Source organism: Rattus norvegicus, chromosome 12, assembly GCF_036323735.1.
Source record: "Rattus norvegicus strain BN/NHsdMcwi chromosome 12, GRCr8, whole genome shotgun sequence".
Classification (NCBI taxonomy): Eukaryota; Metazoa; Chordata; class Mammalia; order Rodentia; family Muridae; genus Rattus; species Rattus norvegicus.
The window spans coordinates 12990615-13008775 of NC_086030.1; the positions used below are offsets into that span (position 1 = coordinate 12990615).

The following is an 18161-nucleotide window of genomic DNA, read 5'->3' on the forward strand; positions in this document are numbered from 1 at the left end:
AACCAAAAGCCTTTATTTTATGCCAGGCATACTTCATTCCTAGCACTAAGGAGGCAAAGGCCTTGAATTTGATTTTAAGGTTAGCCTGGTCTACAGAGCCAGTTCCAGGATAACCAGGGCTACACAGACAAATCTTGTCTTAAGAAACAAAAACAAAACCCCATCACTAACAACAACAACAAAAAAAACCCTTCATTTTGCCTTAGCCTTTCTTAAACACATACACACACACACACACACACACACACACACACACACACATACACTCACACACACATACACTCAAACTCACACTCACATACACTCACACATACCACACACACATACACTCAAACTCACACACACATACACTCACACACACACACTCACATACACATAAACTCACACACACACACTCACACACACACATACACTCACACACACCACACACACATACACTCACACACACATACACACACTCACATACACATAAACTCACACACACCACACACACATACACTCACACACACATACACTCACACACACCACACACACATACACTCATACATACACCCACACACAAACACACACACTCACACACACACACACACACACTCTCACACATAGAGACCTACTAGTATAGTAACCACTCCTTTATCTACTGTTTTATATTTTTTGGCTTTAATTACATATATATGTACATTTTTGATGGCTCTGGTTTGAACCCATGGCCTTACTTATGACCAGCATTCATCCTGTCACCTAGCAATACCACCAACCCTCTTTGGTCCCTGTTTTCAGAGGTCTTTGAATCAAAGATAAGGGTTTAATTTAAAAAAAAAAAAGGGCCGATTTTTAAATTCAAACTGTAAAGCACTGATAAAAACTGGCATGTGCTCTAGAATGCATAATGGGGAGGGGGAGGGGAAGGAAGGAAAGAGGGGAGAGGAGAAAAATTTGTGGGGAACACACCCCAGGTTCAAAAACTGCTCTCCGAAAGGTTCCCATGCTGTCCCACGAGATGGCATGGACATTACTTCCTTCATGAAGCCTGCTCATCTCTAAGTCATCCACATACACAGGAAGCTCTGGGCAGCCTCTGCTGGCTTCTGAGCCACTCAGCCAGCAAGCCCTCCTGATCGCAACCTAGGCCCCTGAGCTGCTCCTCCGGGAGAGGAGAGGAGGAGAGACGCTTTTGTTGTGCCGCCTCCCCTGCCTCCTTTCACACCACAGCACAGCTCAGGTCCAGCACCTCCCGACGTCTGAGAGCCAGGGAACTGAGAGAGAGGGAGGAAGAAAGCTCAGAATGGAGGGGTACAATCCTGGCCGTTTGGGGCTTCAGCAGGGACAAGGCAGATCCATATGAGTGGTTTTCACACGGAAGCACTTCTGCCCCCAGGAGACTTTGGGCAGCAATCCTTAGTTGTCACACGTGATATATCTATTTCTATCCAGATCCATATATGGGTGTATGTCCATATCGCTATAGAGAGAGAGATCTAGATACACAGATGATATATAGATGTAGATCATCTGAACTAAGATACCAGCCAGGGAAGATGGAGAAGCTGGTCCACTGGAACACGGAAGGAGGCCTTCCCTTTGAAGTGATTCTCTGCTTCCTAGAAGAGGGAGGCGGTGGTCCTTTTCTCAGATCTGAACCTTTACCTGCCCAGAGTCTTCTAGTTCTTCATTCAGGTCAAAGCTGTGTATGATTGGTCATCTCGGCACTCCCTAAATGACTCAGGAAACAGCTACACTCCTGCCACAGACAGTGTCAACCATTGTGCGTAGTATCCTATGTGAATTCTGTCCTTCAGTATCGCAAGGAAACCGAAACGCAATGACCAAGTTTAAGTGAATGGTAAAAATCGTTTGTAAAGCCAGAACTGTGGATTCTAGGTATCCAGACTCTTAGCCACGAAACTCTGCTGGGAAAAGGACTTTGTCACCTGAAATAAACTTAGCCATCTCTGTGTGTATTTCTCCCACTCAACGATAATTTATAGAAAATTTCATCCTGGTCGTTCAGTTTTAGCCTAATTTTAAAACTCGCCTTACAAACTCCAAATTCCAGCTCAAACCATGAGTTTTAAAGTCTGAGGCCTTTATAACTTACGGTTTGAGTTTTGTGTTTCTCCGGGATGGAGTTTGAAACTATGCTGTGGAGGACGGCTTTGACCCTGACTTCAACCTAGAACCTGTGGTTATGTCCCCCACAAAACCCAGACTATTTCTACATTGAGGCGGGAGGCTATAAGGTGAGGCCGGTGTGATCAGAATCCTGTAGCTACTTTAGGAAATCGTCACTGTCACTGTGGTCCAGGCGTCAGGATAGTGAGCCCAACCGCTTGCTCCCCCGGCAGCCGCCTCCGCTCTTTCCTGCGCTGCGCTTCAACTGGGTCAGGAGAAAGAACGGAGGTGGCAGGAGCAGGCCGCGCTCTTTTCCCACTATGCGCCAGGGTCGTCCACTAGAAAGGCGAAAGCCAAGAATGTCAGGAAAATTAAGCCCTGGGAAAGAAATCCCCAGAGAAGAAACTTGGCTCCCGGGAGAACTGAACCTGTGTAGACTCACGACGCACAGCAATCACCCCCAGTTTCTGCAGGTCACTGGGGGGAGAAAGACCCAGGGAGGGTGGCGATAGGAGTAGGGTGTGAAGAAAGGGTTCAGCCTCTTCCTTTCTTTCTTAGCCTTGCCTCGCACCCCGCAACTTGACTCCCAGCACGGTTTGAAACTGTTACTTGTGGAGAGGTCTCTCACAGAACCTGTCCTTTTGCGCAGAAACCACCCATTCAGGTACTCCTGGTAAAGACCTGGTTTTAACGGAGCGCTTTGAATCCGCTGCAGCCTTCTGAACACCGAGAGTCATTGCTGTAATCCGCCCCTGAATCCTACCGAAGACACACTTTTGGGTTTCATGAGACTGAAGGACTCAACAAATCTTACGCGGTGGTCATGTCAGCCAGGAAGGCGCTGGCTGCAGTCGTCCCAGCAACAAAATGTCAGTCGCTACTCTATGGTCCTGAAAACCTTGGCTGCCTTTAGTTTGGCACCTTGCCCTCTCCAGGGAGGATAGAGACTAGTCCGAGTGAAGCTGAGGTTCGGATGGATGGGAATGGGAGCGGGGAGCGGAGCGCAAGCGGTGAGGCGGTGAGCAGGGGCAAGCAAACGACTCCCTTCGCTCTCCTGTACAAAAAACCGGAGGAATCAAAAGTGGCTTCTCCGGGGAACGCAAGCTGTTTGTTCTAGAGGAGAACTAGGGAGAGACCCTTGTACTGAGCCTGATTTGGACGAGAAGACAATACAAGCGAACGTCATTAATGTTAAGCAATCCTAGCTACACTTCTTTTCCGCTTAAGAGGTTCTTTGCCTAGACACAGCGGGTTCATTCGTGGTTCCCCTGGGTGTGTTAGAGAAAGGGTAGTGGGCTTCTGGAACAAAGAGAAGAGTTCTAGGTATCCGATAAGAAATAGAGAGCTAGAGAGCACCTGGATCGGCTGTTTGCCCAGTTTTGAATCCCCGAACTGCCATAATGTCTGTCATTGGGTGTCTAAGCGTTTGTGCACTCACAGTCTCACGCATCTCATCTAACACAGATGTTTAAAAAGCCCTCACAGACCCTCAAGGAAGGCTTGAACCACCTGGAATCGAGCGCCACTGCAGGGACCTTTTGCCTGAAAGCAAAACCAGGGTGCCCTTTCTAAAGGCTAGAGCAACGCAAACCCTGAGAAGGTTGGATCTCTGGTTTCTACCCTTGGATACCAGGGAGGCGTCGCACCTTTTGTGGGAGATCGGAGGTAGCAGCCTGCCCGCCCTGCACAGGAATACTGGGAAGGACAGGCAGCTGCAGCAGAATCCCGGAGCTCCAAGAGCTGTAGGGTGAGGAGCTGAGCTCGGACCTCTGAAACACCCAAGCAGAGAGTGCCAGTCCTTATCTGTGCCCGCCTGGCCTACATTTTAAGCTAACCCTGGGGACCCCGGGAGGCAGGGGGATTTCTAAGAAAAAAAAGTTTATTTAAAATTTTGTACATAAATAAATAAATAAATATCTTCTGGCATTACAGAGACCATACAACAACACAGTCAGTCAGTCCCCAGAAGGGGTCGGGACCTGGACGATGGGGGAGAGGTTGTTTACAGCGGCTTCATTTGAAAGGGGGTGGAGAGTGTTGGAAACAGTCATTTCCCCCAATACAATACCATTTGAGACAGTCCTCTCTGCTAAGGGGACTTCTTCGAACAGCAAGACCTGGTCCCTGTTTAAGGGACAAACAGACAGAAGGAAGAGGCTTCCGGAGTGTGTGTGTGTGTGGGGGGGGGGGTAACAAACGCGTTGCATAAACGACCACGGGGGGGGCTGTGGGGGAGTGAGAACAAGAAAAAATGTTAAAAGGAAAGCAAATAGCCACTAGCGGAGTGAAAAAGCCCAGCTTGACCGAGGAAGAGAGGGTTGTGGGATAGAGGAAGCCTGAACCAGTCCAGAGTTAGCGGCGAGGAGGCGCCGGCGGTCAGCAAGGCGCTGTTCTCCGGCCTGCGTGCCTGGGGGGGGAGAAGAAGCTGTGTCCTGGGAGGAGGACCCAGCGTTCACCATTTGGAGTCCTCCTAAACACCCTGAAGCCCTAGTGACAAGGGCTTCAAGTCTCTGCTAAGGTCTCAGCTCTGCCTAGAGCTGTGCACCACCGCAAAGCCCTCCCCATCCATTGATTGGCAGCCGGAGCCTAAGAACCAGTCTTTGAAGTGTGGGAAGGGCCGGGGAAGGGGGGGGACCAATGGTCCTCTAAAAGGCGCACCTACGGAGTGACTGTGAGATCTCTGTCATCCTTCCCGGAGGAAGATGGAGACATGGGCAATTCGTCGTCATCCTCTGAGCATTTGGCTGAGGAGAGCGAAGAGCACTTGCAGCCTTGCGGTGCGCCCCCGCCGGCCCCCGCCCCAGCTCCGCCGCGGTGGTTACTGCCCTTGCCTTCTTTCTTGTGCTTCACCCGGCGGTTCTGAAACCAGATCTTCACCTGCTTCTCGGACAGATTCAGATAGGTCGCGATCTCGATGCGCCGCAGGCGGGAGAGGTACATGTTGGAGGCGAACTCGCGCTCCAGCTCCAGGAGCTGCGTGCTGGTGAACGCCGTCCGCATCCTCTTACTGCTGGGCAGCTGGTTCGAGCTGCTGTCTGGAGGGCGACGTGGGGGCAGGGGGAGGGAGGGAGGGAGGGAGGGAGGGAGAGAGAGAGAGAGAGAGAGAGAGAGAGAGAGAGAGAGAGAGAGAGAGAATGAGAATGAATCATCAAACCTCTCTGAGCCGTGGGCCTAATTTCCCGCTGAACTGAAGCTAGCTTCAATCTTGGACTCAAGACACACGCCCCTTCCCCTCACTACACTCCACAGGCGAGTGCCTCCTTGCTAAGTCACAGACTCCCCAATTCTCCTCCGAATCGGTTGTTAATAACACCCCTTTATGGAACTCACCGAAGCTGACCTTAACTCAACCACTTCCCCTTGGCCCCAGACCCAGGATCTTCAGTCTTCTCCCCGGTTCCTACGTCCAGTCCCAGTCTAGCACTGTGAGCGCCCTTCAAGTATCCTCACCGGCCCCATAGCGCGCCGTTTTCCCATCCTTAGCTCGCTCACTTGCCCCACTGAGATCACCCCTCCCCACAAGTTCGCACGGGGACCCCGCTTACCCACGGAGATGCAGTGAAACTGTCTGGGATCCGGCAGCGGGTAGGAGGTCTGGTAGAGTGCGGCAGCTGCTGCAGCCGCGGCCGGGCTGTGGGCGACTCCGGGAGACACAGAGTGCTGGCGGCCCAGGGGTGCGTGGCAGTACTGCGATCCGAAGGGAGGGAAGGACGCCTTGAGTAGCGGCAGCGCCGGCGGCCCGGGGGGCCCGTGCAGCTGCGAAGCGGTGACACAGAGGGGACACACGCACAGCAAGCCGGCCTTGCGCGCGTGGCAGGCGCCCGGCGAGAGGCCGTGGAGCGCGTGCGGCGGGGGGACCGCGTAGGGGAAGAGCGGTGGCGGGCTGCCCTCCGGAGCCTTCTTGTCGCTGGCTTCCCGCAGCACAAGGGAATCCACCAGGAAAGAGCGCGGCATGGCTCCGGCGCGCGGTCCACCTGCTGCCAGCCCGCCCCTGGCGCCCGAGGGAACTGCGGATTCTGCAGTGGCCTCCCTCTGCCGCGGCCACCCGCAGTTTCCCGGGTCCGGGAGGCTCCACGCGCGGCTCAAGCCGGGGCTGGAATCACCTTGGCTGCTGCTGCGGGCGCCGCCCGGAGCGCGCGAGGTGCTGGCCAGCGCTAGTGGTGCTGAAAGACGCCGGCGGCGCCGCTTAAATAGGACTATTGCCATGTGATGGGCTACGCCAGGAGCGGCCGGGGCCTCTCAATAGGGTTTTTGTGCCCTTTCTCTTGGCATTCACTCTGCACGCTTCCTCATTATTTCACTTGTTAACTAAATGAACTGCATAATGTACTCTATTCTTGTCAACCCCACCCACGCCGTAACAGGCGCACTCGCCCCCTCCTCTTCCCTTTTCGGGTTTATTTTCTCATTCTCCCGCGATTTAATATTCTTTTCTTTCTCTTTATTTCTTACTCTCCTTTGGCTTTGCGCTGGCGATCGGCCCATTTATCTTATTGATTTCTCACTCGTGCTGCCTCCCTCGCACAGATCCCCGTGGGCGCACACCCATCTCCTCTGCCCACTTGATCGTGGTCCCTTTCTTTCTGTCACTTCTTCCTTGACCGCCTCCCCCCCCCCACTACCCCTGTCCCACCAAGTACACTGCTTTCCCTTAGTTCTCCGAGCTCAACTCTTCATCCTGGGAGCATCCTAACAGGCGGCCACCATTCCCACCTGTGGAGTCCCTTCTCCCCCACAAACAGAAAAACAGGGTTTCTGAGTAGGAGATACGCCTCAGAGGACGAGAGAAAGGCTCATTAGAGACTAACCTCATCTCTGTTCCTGTTTTCTCTGAAATTTTCAAAGGGTCTCAATTTTGGTGTTGCCTAGGACTCCTCGTCTTTGTTCGGTGGACCCTGGCCAACCAGCCCTTTCCTTCAACAACAGGGCTGTGTATGTAAAGAAACAGATTCAAGTACACGGATGCATAGCTTTTGAAAACATGGACAGATACAGGGCAAGGGGAGTGAAAGCCCAGTTCAGGAGTATGACGCTCTCCCACCCCACCAAACTCGGGGAGTGCGGATGGTCTAGACTCTCTCAGACTTGGCGCGCCCCCTCTCCACTCGTGCACAGTCCACTAGACACACCGGTGCACACGAAAGCGCTGCCTTCCCACGACTGGAGAGAAAGGAAGAGCACTCTTCTGTCTTTCCCGGTTTCTGTTGCGCTTTGCTTCCTCCTCCCGTCGCAGCATTTTTTTTTTCTTTTCTGGTCACACAATGGTTAAACAACTTCAAATGCCCCGGCTCTATGTACACAGCTTCAGTTTTTAAAACCCCCCCACCCCGGATTCAGAGTTGTCTCTGTCCCTGTGCGTTTAACATACAATGAGAAATTAGCATAAAAGATTTCGAATTTACTACTTTCGATTTTTACAAATCGCCACCGTCACCTGCTCTGAACCGTGAACGGAATCGTGAGACCAGGAAGCTTTCCGGAGGGGGTTTGGGGGGGGATGAATCAGTACAAGGCTGCCCAAACCCGAGGCGTCCGCACGGCTTTGCACTGTTCATGACATCCGTGCAGTACGAGCAGCCACAAACAACTGGTTAAAAAAATCAAAGATGATTTGTTATGGGAGGGTGTGTGTGAGAGCAACTGCCTCGACAATGGGAGAGGGTCGCAATAGGGGGAACTAACCTGCGTGGAGGGCGTGCCATCTCGCCATCTAGCAAGAGTGAGGGCTCAGTGGTCCCCTGGTGCTTGGCATGCGGTGCCCCCAAGCTATGGTCTCGGCCCCAAAGCTCCCGCAAACCAGCCGGTACGCATCAATGCAGCCTAATTCCCGTTCTAATTGCTCTCTGGGAAATTTGGGCTGGGCTGGGTGGCGGGAGAGCTGCGACTGGAGAGGGGCTCCCTGCTGGGCTGAGGCGGGTTAGGGCGGAACGGGTATGGACGCTGCCCGAGGGTAGAAGGGGGGAGGACGCTGCGCCCCAGAGCTGGCAAGTCAGCCGAGGTGCCAATGCAGGGGCCCTCCTGGGAGCAGCCCAGCGCCCCAAGCGAGGAAAGGGTTAAGAGCCCTTGAATACAAGCAAGGCCAAAGCTACTGAGAAAGAATATAGGGGGTGTGGGGGGGAATAACCAGTTTCCCCCTCTCCCTCCAGCCCTAGACCTTATTGAATGTCATTGAAGAAAGTTTTGAATGCCAGATAAAGAGAGGCGAATTAAAGTGTGTGACAGCGGAGGATAAGCAAACACAAAGAGAACTCTGTCACACTTTGGGACAAAATCCGTGGGCTTTTTACCAAGTCTCTTCGCTATGATTGAATTAAGTAATAGGAAAACATTTTCTTTCAGTTTAGAACCATTAGACAAAACCTTCAAAGCGAATAACACTTTTTAATGTGCGGCCCCACAGTGGACCCGGGTTTGTGCCGAAATGTTGAAACGGTTGGTTGTGTAACTCTGGAGCGGGGGGAGCCCCGGAGCAGGGACTACCCCGTCCCAGAGTGTTTTCACCCGGCCTGGAGAGAAGGTGCTCGCGACCGGCCACCTCCAAACTCGCGATGGGTAGTGGACTCCCTGCTCGGCGCTCCCAGGACACCACAATCACGGGATAGAAAGTTCTGCTCCGTGGAGTAGCACGGACAGCTAGGACCGCGCCCCGGGCGCCCCACAGCCCTGTCGCCCTGCCCTCTGGCTCTGCGTTCCCCAGTCCCTCTCGTGGTCTCCCCCGCAGCGGAGCTGCTTTTCTGCTCAAAGGTCCAGGCAGAGCTCCCTTCAGCTGAACTGTTCTCCGCGGAACAAACGCCCCCTAGGGAGGGGCAGGGTGGGAGCAGGCAGCCGGATTAGCCTGACAGCCCTGCGACAGCGCCCCCTCCCTCCGCTCCCCACCCCCAGAGCCCCTCGGTCTCAGCGCCCGCTTCCCCGCCCCCAGACGGTTTTCAAGTGTCCATCAGGTACAGCTCAAACTGGAACCGTTTCTGCGATCCCCGGCCTTTTCTCCCCTGTGCACACCGCGGCCTCCCTTGTGGGATATTTGCAGGAAGAAAAAAAAAAAAAAAAAAAAAGGCACAAATGTGGACTTTCCCAATCTCCATCCCTCAAAGATCGTTTGCCTTCTCAGAGAAACCTTATTTAAAACACCCTGCCTTCTCTGCCTGGCCTTGGAAGCAACTTCTAAGTTCGTCCTGCCTTTTCTTTCGCTCCTTCTCTTTTCTGGCTCCCTCGCCATCCTGAAATCCGTGCTCTGAAGCAATGAGGATCTGCTGTATCTGTTTGCAAAAAGTCCCTGGCTCATAGTCTTGTTTGTTGGGTGAATGGTCAATGAGAAAGAATTCACCAGGGAAACAGGACTTTCTTGGACTTTCTGGTGTGCTGGCCTAGCCTAATTCTACCTGAACCCTTAGGAGCCTGACTGGACTGGCAGATGTGGTGAGACCCAGAAGGTCAAGGGTCTCAGAATCACCCGGGAGATTCGGATCTGGGTCTTCATAAGACCTCAATGTGTTTGTTAACTGAATATCAGACAAATAAACTAAAGAGTGCCCCATCCACCTCTGAGGCGGGTTCTCATACAAACAAAATGGCTTCCATTCAAGGCAGTTCTTATGTAGAAAGACTTCATGTCTGAGATCTCTCCTGTTATAAGAGAAGAGGGTGCGCTGAGAAGGGAAGAGATACATACAGTCCACACCTAGGAAACAGCAGCACAATTACAATTTCGCCTGTTTTGTTTTTTTGTTTTTTGTTTTTTGTTTTTTTTTTTTTGCTGAAGTACCAAAAAATTCCTGTTGAAAAGAAAGAATCTGTCTCCTGAGCCGCAGGTGTCTAGACAGCTGGCCAGTGGCAACCCAGCTGTCCCAATGAGCAGAGACAGAGGTCAGGGGTGTTAGGGAAGGCTGGCTGCAGGCAGGAGAGCCCAAGGAGTGTGTGGACCATGATGGTCACTTAAGGGATCCACAGAAAGTGGAGGCCCAGTCATGGAGACTCATGCTGAAATCCTTGGGTTTCTGCACATGTTCCAAGATTTATTTATTCAGCTTTTGGGTGTTTGGTTTTGTTTGTTTGTTTGTTTGTTTGTTTTTGGAGATGAACATTCTTTATGTAGCCCCTCCTGTACTGGAACTGGTTTTGTAGACCACATTGGCTGAAACTCATAAAGATCCCCCTGCCTCTGACTCCTGAGTGATGGGATCAAAGGCATGCACCATCATGCCTGACTCCTAAGATTGATCTTCCTTCCTTTCCTTTCCTTCCTTTCTTCCTTCCTTCCTTTCTTCCTTCCTTTCTTTTTTCTCTCTCTTTCTTTCTTGGTTTTAAAGACAGAATTTTTCTGTGTAGCCTTGATTGACCTGGGACTAGTTCTGTAGACCAGGCTGGCTTTGAATTTACAGAGCTCTGCCTCTCCCTCTCCCCCTCAAGCACTGGGATTGAAGGACCACTACTTTACTACTCAGTCTTTTGCTTTAAATGTATGTGCATGTGTGCTCTTCCTATACCTATGTCTGTAGTGAGAATTTTGGCTTCTTAAAAAGAACTCAGATATTTTGTGTGCCGATGTTTTTGTTTGGGCTGTGGGGCTGCTTCAGTTTGATCGCGGCCATTAACTGTGATTTTCCCCGCACTCTAGGAAGGGCGCGCTTTTTGACAGCTGAAGTGAGTTTACATTTGGGACTCTGGAGAGGGGATAAATGTGGAGGCTGCTGCTCCCCACCGGCTGCTTCTGGTTCATCAACTGATCGTGAGCAAAGGGATGAGAAGAAGAAATTGGATATCCTGACGACAAAGTCTAGACTTGCCCTAAGGAACTCCACGTTCCCATTCAGCAGGATGTGGTCTAATCTTTCTCCCCTACCTAGTGTTGGGGGTGGTGGTGGAAGGAATTAGGGTGAAATAAGGTTTGGAAGGATGGTAGATACAAGAAGCAATAAAATAGCTAAGAAATAGTGCTGACCATATGTCTATGCACCACAGGGATGCTGGTGCCCTTGGAGGTCAAAGAGGGGACCAGTACTGGAGTTACAGATAGTTGTGAGCCACCATGCGGGTGCCAGAAGTAGGACAGGGTTCCTCTGCAAGGGCAATACATTCTCTTAAGCACTGAGCCATCTCTACAGCTCTGTCTTAGTTTGGGTTTCCATTGCTATCGAGAGACACCATGACCAAGGCAACTTTTATAAAGGACAGCATTTAATTGGGGCTGATTTACAGGTTCAGAGGTTCAGTCCATTATCATTAAGACAGAACCATGGCAGCTTCCGGGCAGGCATGGTACAGGAGAAGTTGGAGAGTTCTGCATCTTGATGTGAAGGTCACCAGGAGAGGACCATCTTCCAAGCAGCTAGGAGGAAGGTGTCGAAGCCCACCTTACAGTGACACACTTCCTCCAACAGGGCCACACCTCCTAATAATGACACTCCCTGGACCAAGCATATTCAAACCACTGCAAGCTCCACGTTCCAAGATTTTTAAGCCAGGGGAGTAGCCAAGCCAGATGTGAGTCTGAGAAGTGTGATTTGTGGACTCTTGGTGGAGACAGAAAGAGTCCAACAAATAAGTTTGCAAGTTAATGAGTGAGCAGGGCGAAGAAGACTGAATTGGGCCAAGAGACGAACACCGGCCAACTGAGGTGGTATCAGGGCAGCCAGACAAGGAACTACTCAGAGAAAGTAAAGAGGAAGTAAAGGCTAGGATCAAAGATGTGTGAGAGGATGCGCAAATGCATGGGTGCACACACAGGCATGTCTTGTAGGGAAACATCCGGCTGTCCATCATGGCTGCCACCTCCTAGATGCTCACCAGAAGAGATGAGTGTGTGATGTCATCAAAGGCCGGAGCGAGGAACTTACCCACCAGGCTCTGCTCTGCAGTATCTGACACGGATGCACCTTCTAGTGATGTGTCAGATTTTAGTCCTTCAGGGTATTGGGCTAATGCTCCCAAGGGTCGAGGAAGATGCAAGTCTAGGGTGGACTAGAAATGGGGAGAGGCTTGGAACATGTGTGCCAAGATGGCAGCATTAATCTTAGGATGGAGAGAGAGAGGAAGGTAAAGGGAATGTAGATATATTCCTGGGGAACCCTTACGTTAAGTAGATAAATGAGGAAGTCTCTCTAGAAGATAGCTGTGGTAATTTGAATTATGTGCCCCCCCCCCGCCCCGCATAGGCTCATATATGTGAATAGGGGGTGTGTCACTGGGAATGGGTTCTGGGGTTTCAAAAGCCCATGATGCTGTTCCCAGTTAGCTCTCTCTCTCTCTCTCTCTCTCTCTCTCTCTCTCTCTCTCTCTCTCTCTTCTCTCTCTCTCTCTCTCTCTCTCTTTCTCTCTCTCTCCCTCCCTCCCTCCCTCCTCTCTCCCTCCCTCCTTCCCTCTGCCTCACAGTTGTTGTCTCCCGGTGTGAACTCTTGGGCTATTGTTCCAGTGCCATGCTTGCCTGTCTGCCTGTATGCCATCCTCCCTGCCATAATTTATGGCCATGAATGCTAACCCTCTGGGACTATGAGCTCATAAATCCCATGCTTTCCTTTACAAGTTGCTTTGGTCATGTAGTCTTCTCACAGCAAGAGAAAAGTGCCCAAGACAACAGCTAAGGCAACTGGGAAAAAGACTGGAAAAACAAAAACAAAAACAAAAAAAACAGAAGAAATGGAAAACTGAAGCAATATGTAGTGGGCCGGTCCATCCAGGAAGACCTGCCACACTTAGCAAATAAAATGAAGGACACCTACACGAATTCAAACCTCACAGAAACAGAAGTTGTTTTAGTATGGCTATGCCTCCGCTATGATGGGTATCTACATACTATACTTATACTAAGCACGTGTGGGTTGAAATTTCAAATGTTACTGATGTCCTCTGTTTAGCCTGGTTGCTTCTGAGAAAGACAACTGCTCAGAGCTCCAGCATACCACCCCAGACATGGAGAAGCTGGGCTTGAGGGAGAGCTGCCCAAGATCTCAGAGTTTGTGAGTGGCTGTGAAAGAAGTCAGGATTCCTGAATGCAAAGTAGCATGCTGTCTCCTCTAGGCAAGATGCTGTCTCCTCTAGGCGGGATGCTGTCTCCTCTAAGTGGGATGCTGTCTCCTCCAGGTGGGGTGCTGTCTCTTCTAAGAGGGGTGCTGTCTCCCCTATGTGGGTGCTCTCTCCCCTATGTGGGGTGCTCTCTCCCGTAGGTGGGGTGCTGTCTCCCCTATGTGGGGTGCTCTCTCCCCTAGGTGGGGTGCTCTCTCCCCTAGGTGGGGTGCTGTCTCCTCTAGGTGGGGTGCTGTCTCCCCTATGTGGGGTGCTGTCTCCCCTAGGTGGGGTGCTGTCTCCTCCAGGTGGGGTGCTGTCTCTTCTAAGAGGGGTGCTGTCTCCCCTATGTGGGGTGCTCTCTCCCCTATGTGGGGTGCTCTCTCCTGTAGGTGGGGTGCTGTCTCCCCTAGGTGGAGTTCTATCTCCCCTGTGTGGGGTGCTGTCTCCCCTATGTGGGGTGCTGTCTCCTCTATGTATGTCTCACAGCTCGAGGTAATGATGACATTTCACTGAACTAAAAACCTCTACCCCAGAGACTCCCCTCACAGACTGCTGAAGGACTTGGAACTTTTCAGATCGCAACTTTAGTCTGGGTAAGGTTATTATTACTAGCCTCAATTTTTGTTATTGTTTTGGTGGTGGGAATTGAACCCAGGGCCTCCTGTAGGCTACATAAGTACTCTATCACTGAACTAGAGCCCCAGCTGCGAGGTAGAGTTATTAATGACCTCCTTCTAAGTTCTGGACCAAAAGAGGAGGAGGCTAGAATTTGCCTTAGGGTCACAGCTTGCATTTGCTCTTTTATAGGTCTAGAGTAAGGAGTTGGAGGAAGTAGGCGAGTGGTATATTAGAGAAAAGCCAGGAAATGAATAAAACAGTCCTGGGTAGTTTTTAAAATATTAAGAAAAAGCTGGGGAAAAAAAAAGGGTACAAGGGGTTGGGGATTTAGCTCAGTGGTAGAGCGCTTGCCTAGCAAGCGCAAGGCCCTGGATTCGGTCCCCAGCTCTGAAAAAAAAAAAAAAAAAAAAAAAAAGAACAAAAGAAAAGGAAAAAAAAAGAAAAAAAGAAAAAGCTGGGTGTAGTGGCACATACTTTTAATCCCAGGACTCAAGAGGCAGAGAGGCCGGTGGATCTCTGTGAGTTTGAGGCCAGCCTGGTGTACTGCCTCAGTATAGCCAGTGCTACATGGGGAAACCCCGTCTGGGGGACTGGAGGGATGGATTAGCGGTTAAGAGCACTGGCTGCTCTTCCAAGTGACAGGGGTTCAATTCCCCACATGGCAGTTTACAACTGTCCGTAACTCCTATTCCAGGGGATCCGACACCCTCACACGGAAATACATTCAGTCAAACCCCCAATGTACATAAAATAAAAATAAATAAACGATTAAAAAAAAGAAAGAAACTTTGTCTCAAAATAAAAACATGGTAAGAAACACACACAGTATCAAATTCTTCATCTTAACTGGGTCAGTTTCGAGTGCATGCACACGAATGCAGATATCCACAGAGGCCACAGACATCAGATTACACTGGAACTGGAGTTACAGGTGATGGTGAATCATCCAGCGTGAGTGCTGAGAACAGAACTCTGTGAGGACAGTACACTCTTCATGTCCACACCATCTTGTTGGTCTCTTTTCTTTCTCGGGTCTCTCCCTGTTGTCAGGGCTGGTTTCTGAATTCAAGGAATCCCCTTCCCACCTCAGCCTTCCTGGAGTACCCACAAGCATTCTCCTACCTGGGTGGAGGATGCGGTAGGTGTGATGTCTCTGAGAATCAAAGCCAGAGCCTTAGGCATGATGGACAAGCCCTGAGGGGTCATTATTATATTGGGACCACAGTGCTGGTTTGTCAGACAGGGGTATTCAAGAGTCAAGTCCTAAGCTATCTGGGACACAGTTCCTAGCAAACTGTTTCTTCGAGTATGGCTGTATTTGAACTTAGTAACACCTCACCTGAATGCCTGCGACAGAAGTGCCAAGGAAGACTCTTCCAAAAGAAATTCCGCTTAGGAGACAGATGTCTGAAAGGAACACAGAAACCCTCCCCGCATCCTGGAGCCCTTTATTGTTCTTAAGGTTAATGACATCTATGGCCCCATCCACAGGTCCAGCTCATGGGTGAAATGGACAGTTGGAAAGGCTTTAGAGAACCCTTTGGATTCATGCATCTCTAATTTTTGGAAAACAGGCATTTTTCTCCTTCCTTATTTCATGTTACGGCCCGTTGCTGCGGTTTCTACATGTCCCCTGGATTCTGTGTGTTGGAAGCATTCCACAATCCCATGGAGTTGAGACCTCGAGCAGGTGACTAGGTCAGGAATGGACAACGTCGGTATTGTAAGAGTTTGTTTGTTAGAAAAATGACTTCCGGGCTTGGAGAGAGGACACGAGGGCTCTCACTGTTCTTCCAGAGAGCCCAAATTCGGTTCTTAGCACCTGCATCGGGTGGCTTATGATCACCTGTAACTCCAGTTCCAAGGAATCCAATGCCTTCTGTGGCCTCTGAGGGCATGTGAACTCAGATGGCTCTCGCACACATGTGTGCACAGCCATACACACACACAGACACACAGACACACAGACACAGACACAGACACACGCACACGCACACACACACACACACACACACACACACACACACACAAATAAAACCTTTAGCCTTTAACCTTCCCTTGCTCTCTTTCTCTCACATGTGCCTGCCTGCCCTTCTGCCTACCGTCATAGAACAGCACAGCATGAAGTCTCTGGCCAGACTGACAACCTTATACCCTCCCGTTGCATAGAGAGCTCACAGGCCTGGCCTGAGAGAGTCTGGAACCTCTGAGGTTTTGTTCCAGGGACCAGTGGTGATACAGAATGGGTTCTCAGTCCACAAATGCTCAGTGGTCTTTTTTTTTTTTTCCTGTGTGAAAGAATGTCAGGCCATTGGTGAAGCTTTCTCTGGCATTGGTACCTTTGTCCTAAGGAACCTACTGACAGCACCTGAAGTAAACGTTGTTATGAAGGTGTTTGTCAACACAACAGACCATCCCAGTAAGGATCACAGAGAGAGACACCCGCCGATTTAAAAGGACTGTTGTGGTTACCAAACAGACAGCAACGATCCCACTTAAAGTGGTTTGTATTGAGAAATGGCCACCTCACCGTAAGTAGGTCTTGCCTTTAGAACAATCAGTTTGCCCCTTAAGGGTGAAAGTGATCTTTCACTCTGAGTCACCAACCAGATTTGTTTGTGGCCCGCAAGGGAATTCCCATCAGTAAGCTCGCTTTTGAGACTTTCTGGGCTGAACTGGGAATCTGTCAGGTGGCAGCACCAACCGACGCCCTCTGGAGATGCTCTGTTCTCTTTCCCCATCTTTAGCAGAGCAAACTCAAGTCATATCCTCTCTCCCAGCTTCCCACTCTCTGTAAGCCTTGAGCTCAAAACTACAGAGGGAATGAAGGAGGGAGGGAGAGGGAGGGAGGGAGGGAGGGAGAGAGGGAGGGAGGGAGGGAGGGAGGGAGAGAGAGAGAGAGGCTGGAAAGAGAATGAGAATGGGTGTGTAAGTCTGGTGGGGATATGGTGTACTTGGGCATAGATGGCAGAAACCTTCCTTTAGTGCCTAGTGCAGGGAGAATTGAGTTGCGGAGTGAGAGTTGGCCCTGAAGATGTGGCTGAAAACCAAACCATCACCATATGTTCCTGGCCCCTTCTTTTTTCAATCAACTTGTTTTTCAACCTAGGTGGTTCCTGGGATAAGCAGGAAGCCATCACTTCTCCAGCCCAGGAATTCTGGGAAGAGATGAATGGCCGTCATTCAGTAACTCATGGCTCATTTCTGAAGACCAGGGAGGGAGCCTCATCCCAAATTCTCCACTGCAGGACCAGCCTAAGAAAGGCGTGAGCGCAAGACGGAGAGAGAGAGAGCATCGAATGTACCTCACATTAGCAGACAATATTGCCTTGATTGCAGACAACACACATGAATTGAACTGATAAAGGAATCTTCCCATCAAAGCCAGAAATGAGCAGAAATTAACTTTAACAAAGTAAGCGGCCGCGCGGAGGGACAGATCGAAGGAGCCCACCACATCCTCTGCGTGTTGGGGACGCAGAAGCGTGAAGTGTCCGGGCCTATCAACGAGCATGAGGATGATTAATAAACACTTATGGGGACATTCATCTGACAGGCGACTGACAAAGCCCTACAATGATGGGGAGAAGGGGGCATTTCTCTTGATAGATGTATCTGAAATGCTCATTTAGTCCTTTTTGATGGATTTAAATGACCAGGTAGTCTTTCTCCATAGAAATTGATTTGGAAATGGTGCTGGGTTAAAAAGAAGGGATAGAGACCTAACTACATCAGCTTGGAAGGAAATGTATTCACCCTTGTCATCAATGCCTAGATTGGGACGTGCGTGGATTGGGAGAATACTGTCTTATGCTGGTCTAGCTAGCTAGACTGTCGCAGAATCGTCCTGGAAATGGCCTCAGGGACTAAACACTGCTCAGGACTTTCCTTCCAAGTTCAAAAGAGGTATTTGGTGGAAATAGCCAACAGGAGCCCCACTCTGTGCAGGCAAAACGCTCGTATGAATCAAATAAAATAAACACGTCTGAAAAGAAACACATGTAAGCAGTAATGGTGTGAAGTTGAAGGAAAACGCTTGAATCCGTCGCTCACGGGTGGCCACCGGTACTTTTTGGCTTAGATTTCTTCAGATTTTTGTTGTTGCTGCTGCTCTCGGTGCTGGGAATAGACCCCTGGACCTTTGCATGTGACTGTCACGTTTCTTTACGCAAATGTCACGAAGAAACTCCCTACTTTGTGTGCTGGCAGCAGAAAACCCTCAGGGCCTTGCACAGTCCAGGTAAGTGCTCTGTCACTGAGCTAAATCCTCAGAAAAATATTTTTCCCGCAGGTTCTTTTTTTTTTTTTTTATGTGGAAACTATATTTATTAAATCTTGATATTTTTTCATTTAGTAGAATACTCTTACTCATTAATATAACAAATAATATTTATTTATTTGTTTGTTTATTTACCCATCTACTCATCTAT

General features: G+C 50.3%; 1 protein-coding gene and 1 long non-coding RNA gene across 2 annotated transcripts; both read right to left on the reverse strand.

Annotated features, from left to right (window-relative positions):
* Nucleotides 1-3973: 3973 nt before the first annotated feature.
* Gsx1 (GS homeobox 1) lies at nt 3974-6260 on the reverse strand. Its single transcript, NM_001191663.2, has 2 exons — nt 5658-6260; nt 3974-5147 (listed from the first exon to the last, which is right to left on the reverse strand). Exons 1-2 carry the CDS (start codon nt 6064-6066, stop codon nt 4771-4773), a joined length of 786 nt encoding a protein of 261 aa, NP_001178592.1. The 5' UTR covers nt 6067-6260; the 3' UTR covers nt 3974-4770.
* An 807-nt stretch (nt 6261-7067) lies between these two features.
* On the reverse strand, nt 7068-8001 carry LOC120095852 (uncharacterized). Its single transcript, XR_005491728.1, has 2 exons — nt 7795-8001; nt 7068-7699 (listed from the first exon to the last, which is right to left on the reverse strand). It is a non-coding gene; the product is annotated as an uncharacterized LOC120095852 (long non-coding RNA).
* Between the last annotated feature and the right edge of the window lie 10160 nt (nt 8002-18161).

Coding starts and splice junctions, on each gene's coding strand:
- Gsx1 (NM_001191663.2), bottom strand. CDS start 6,066: ATGCCGCGCTCTTTCCTGGTGGATTCCCTTGTGCTGCGGGAAGCCAGC. Junction 5,148..5,657: donor GTTTCACTGCATCTCCGTGG/GTAAGCGGGGTC, acceptor GTCGCCCTCCAG/ACAGCAGCTCGAACCAGCTG.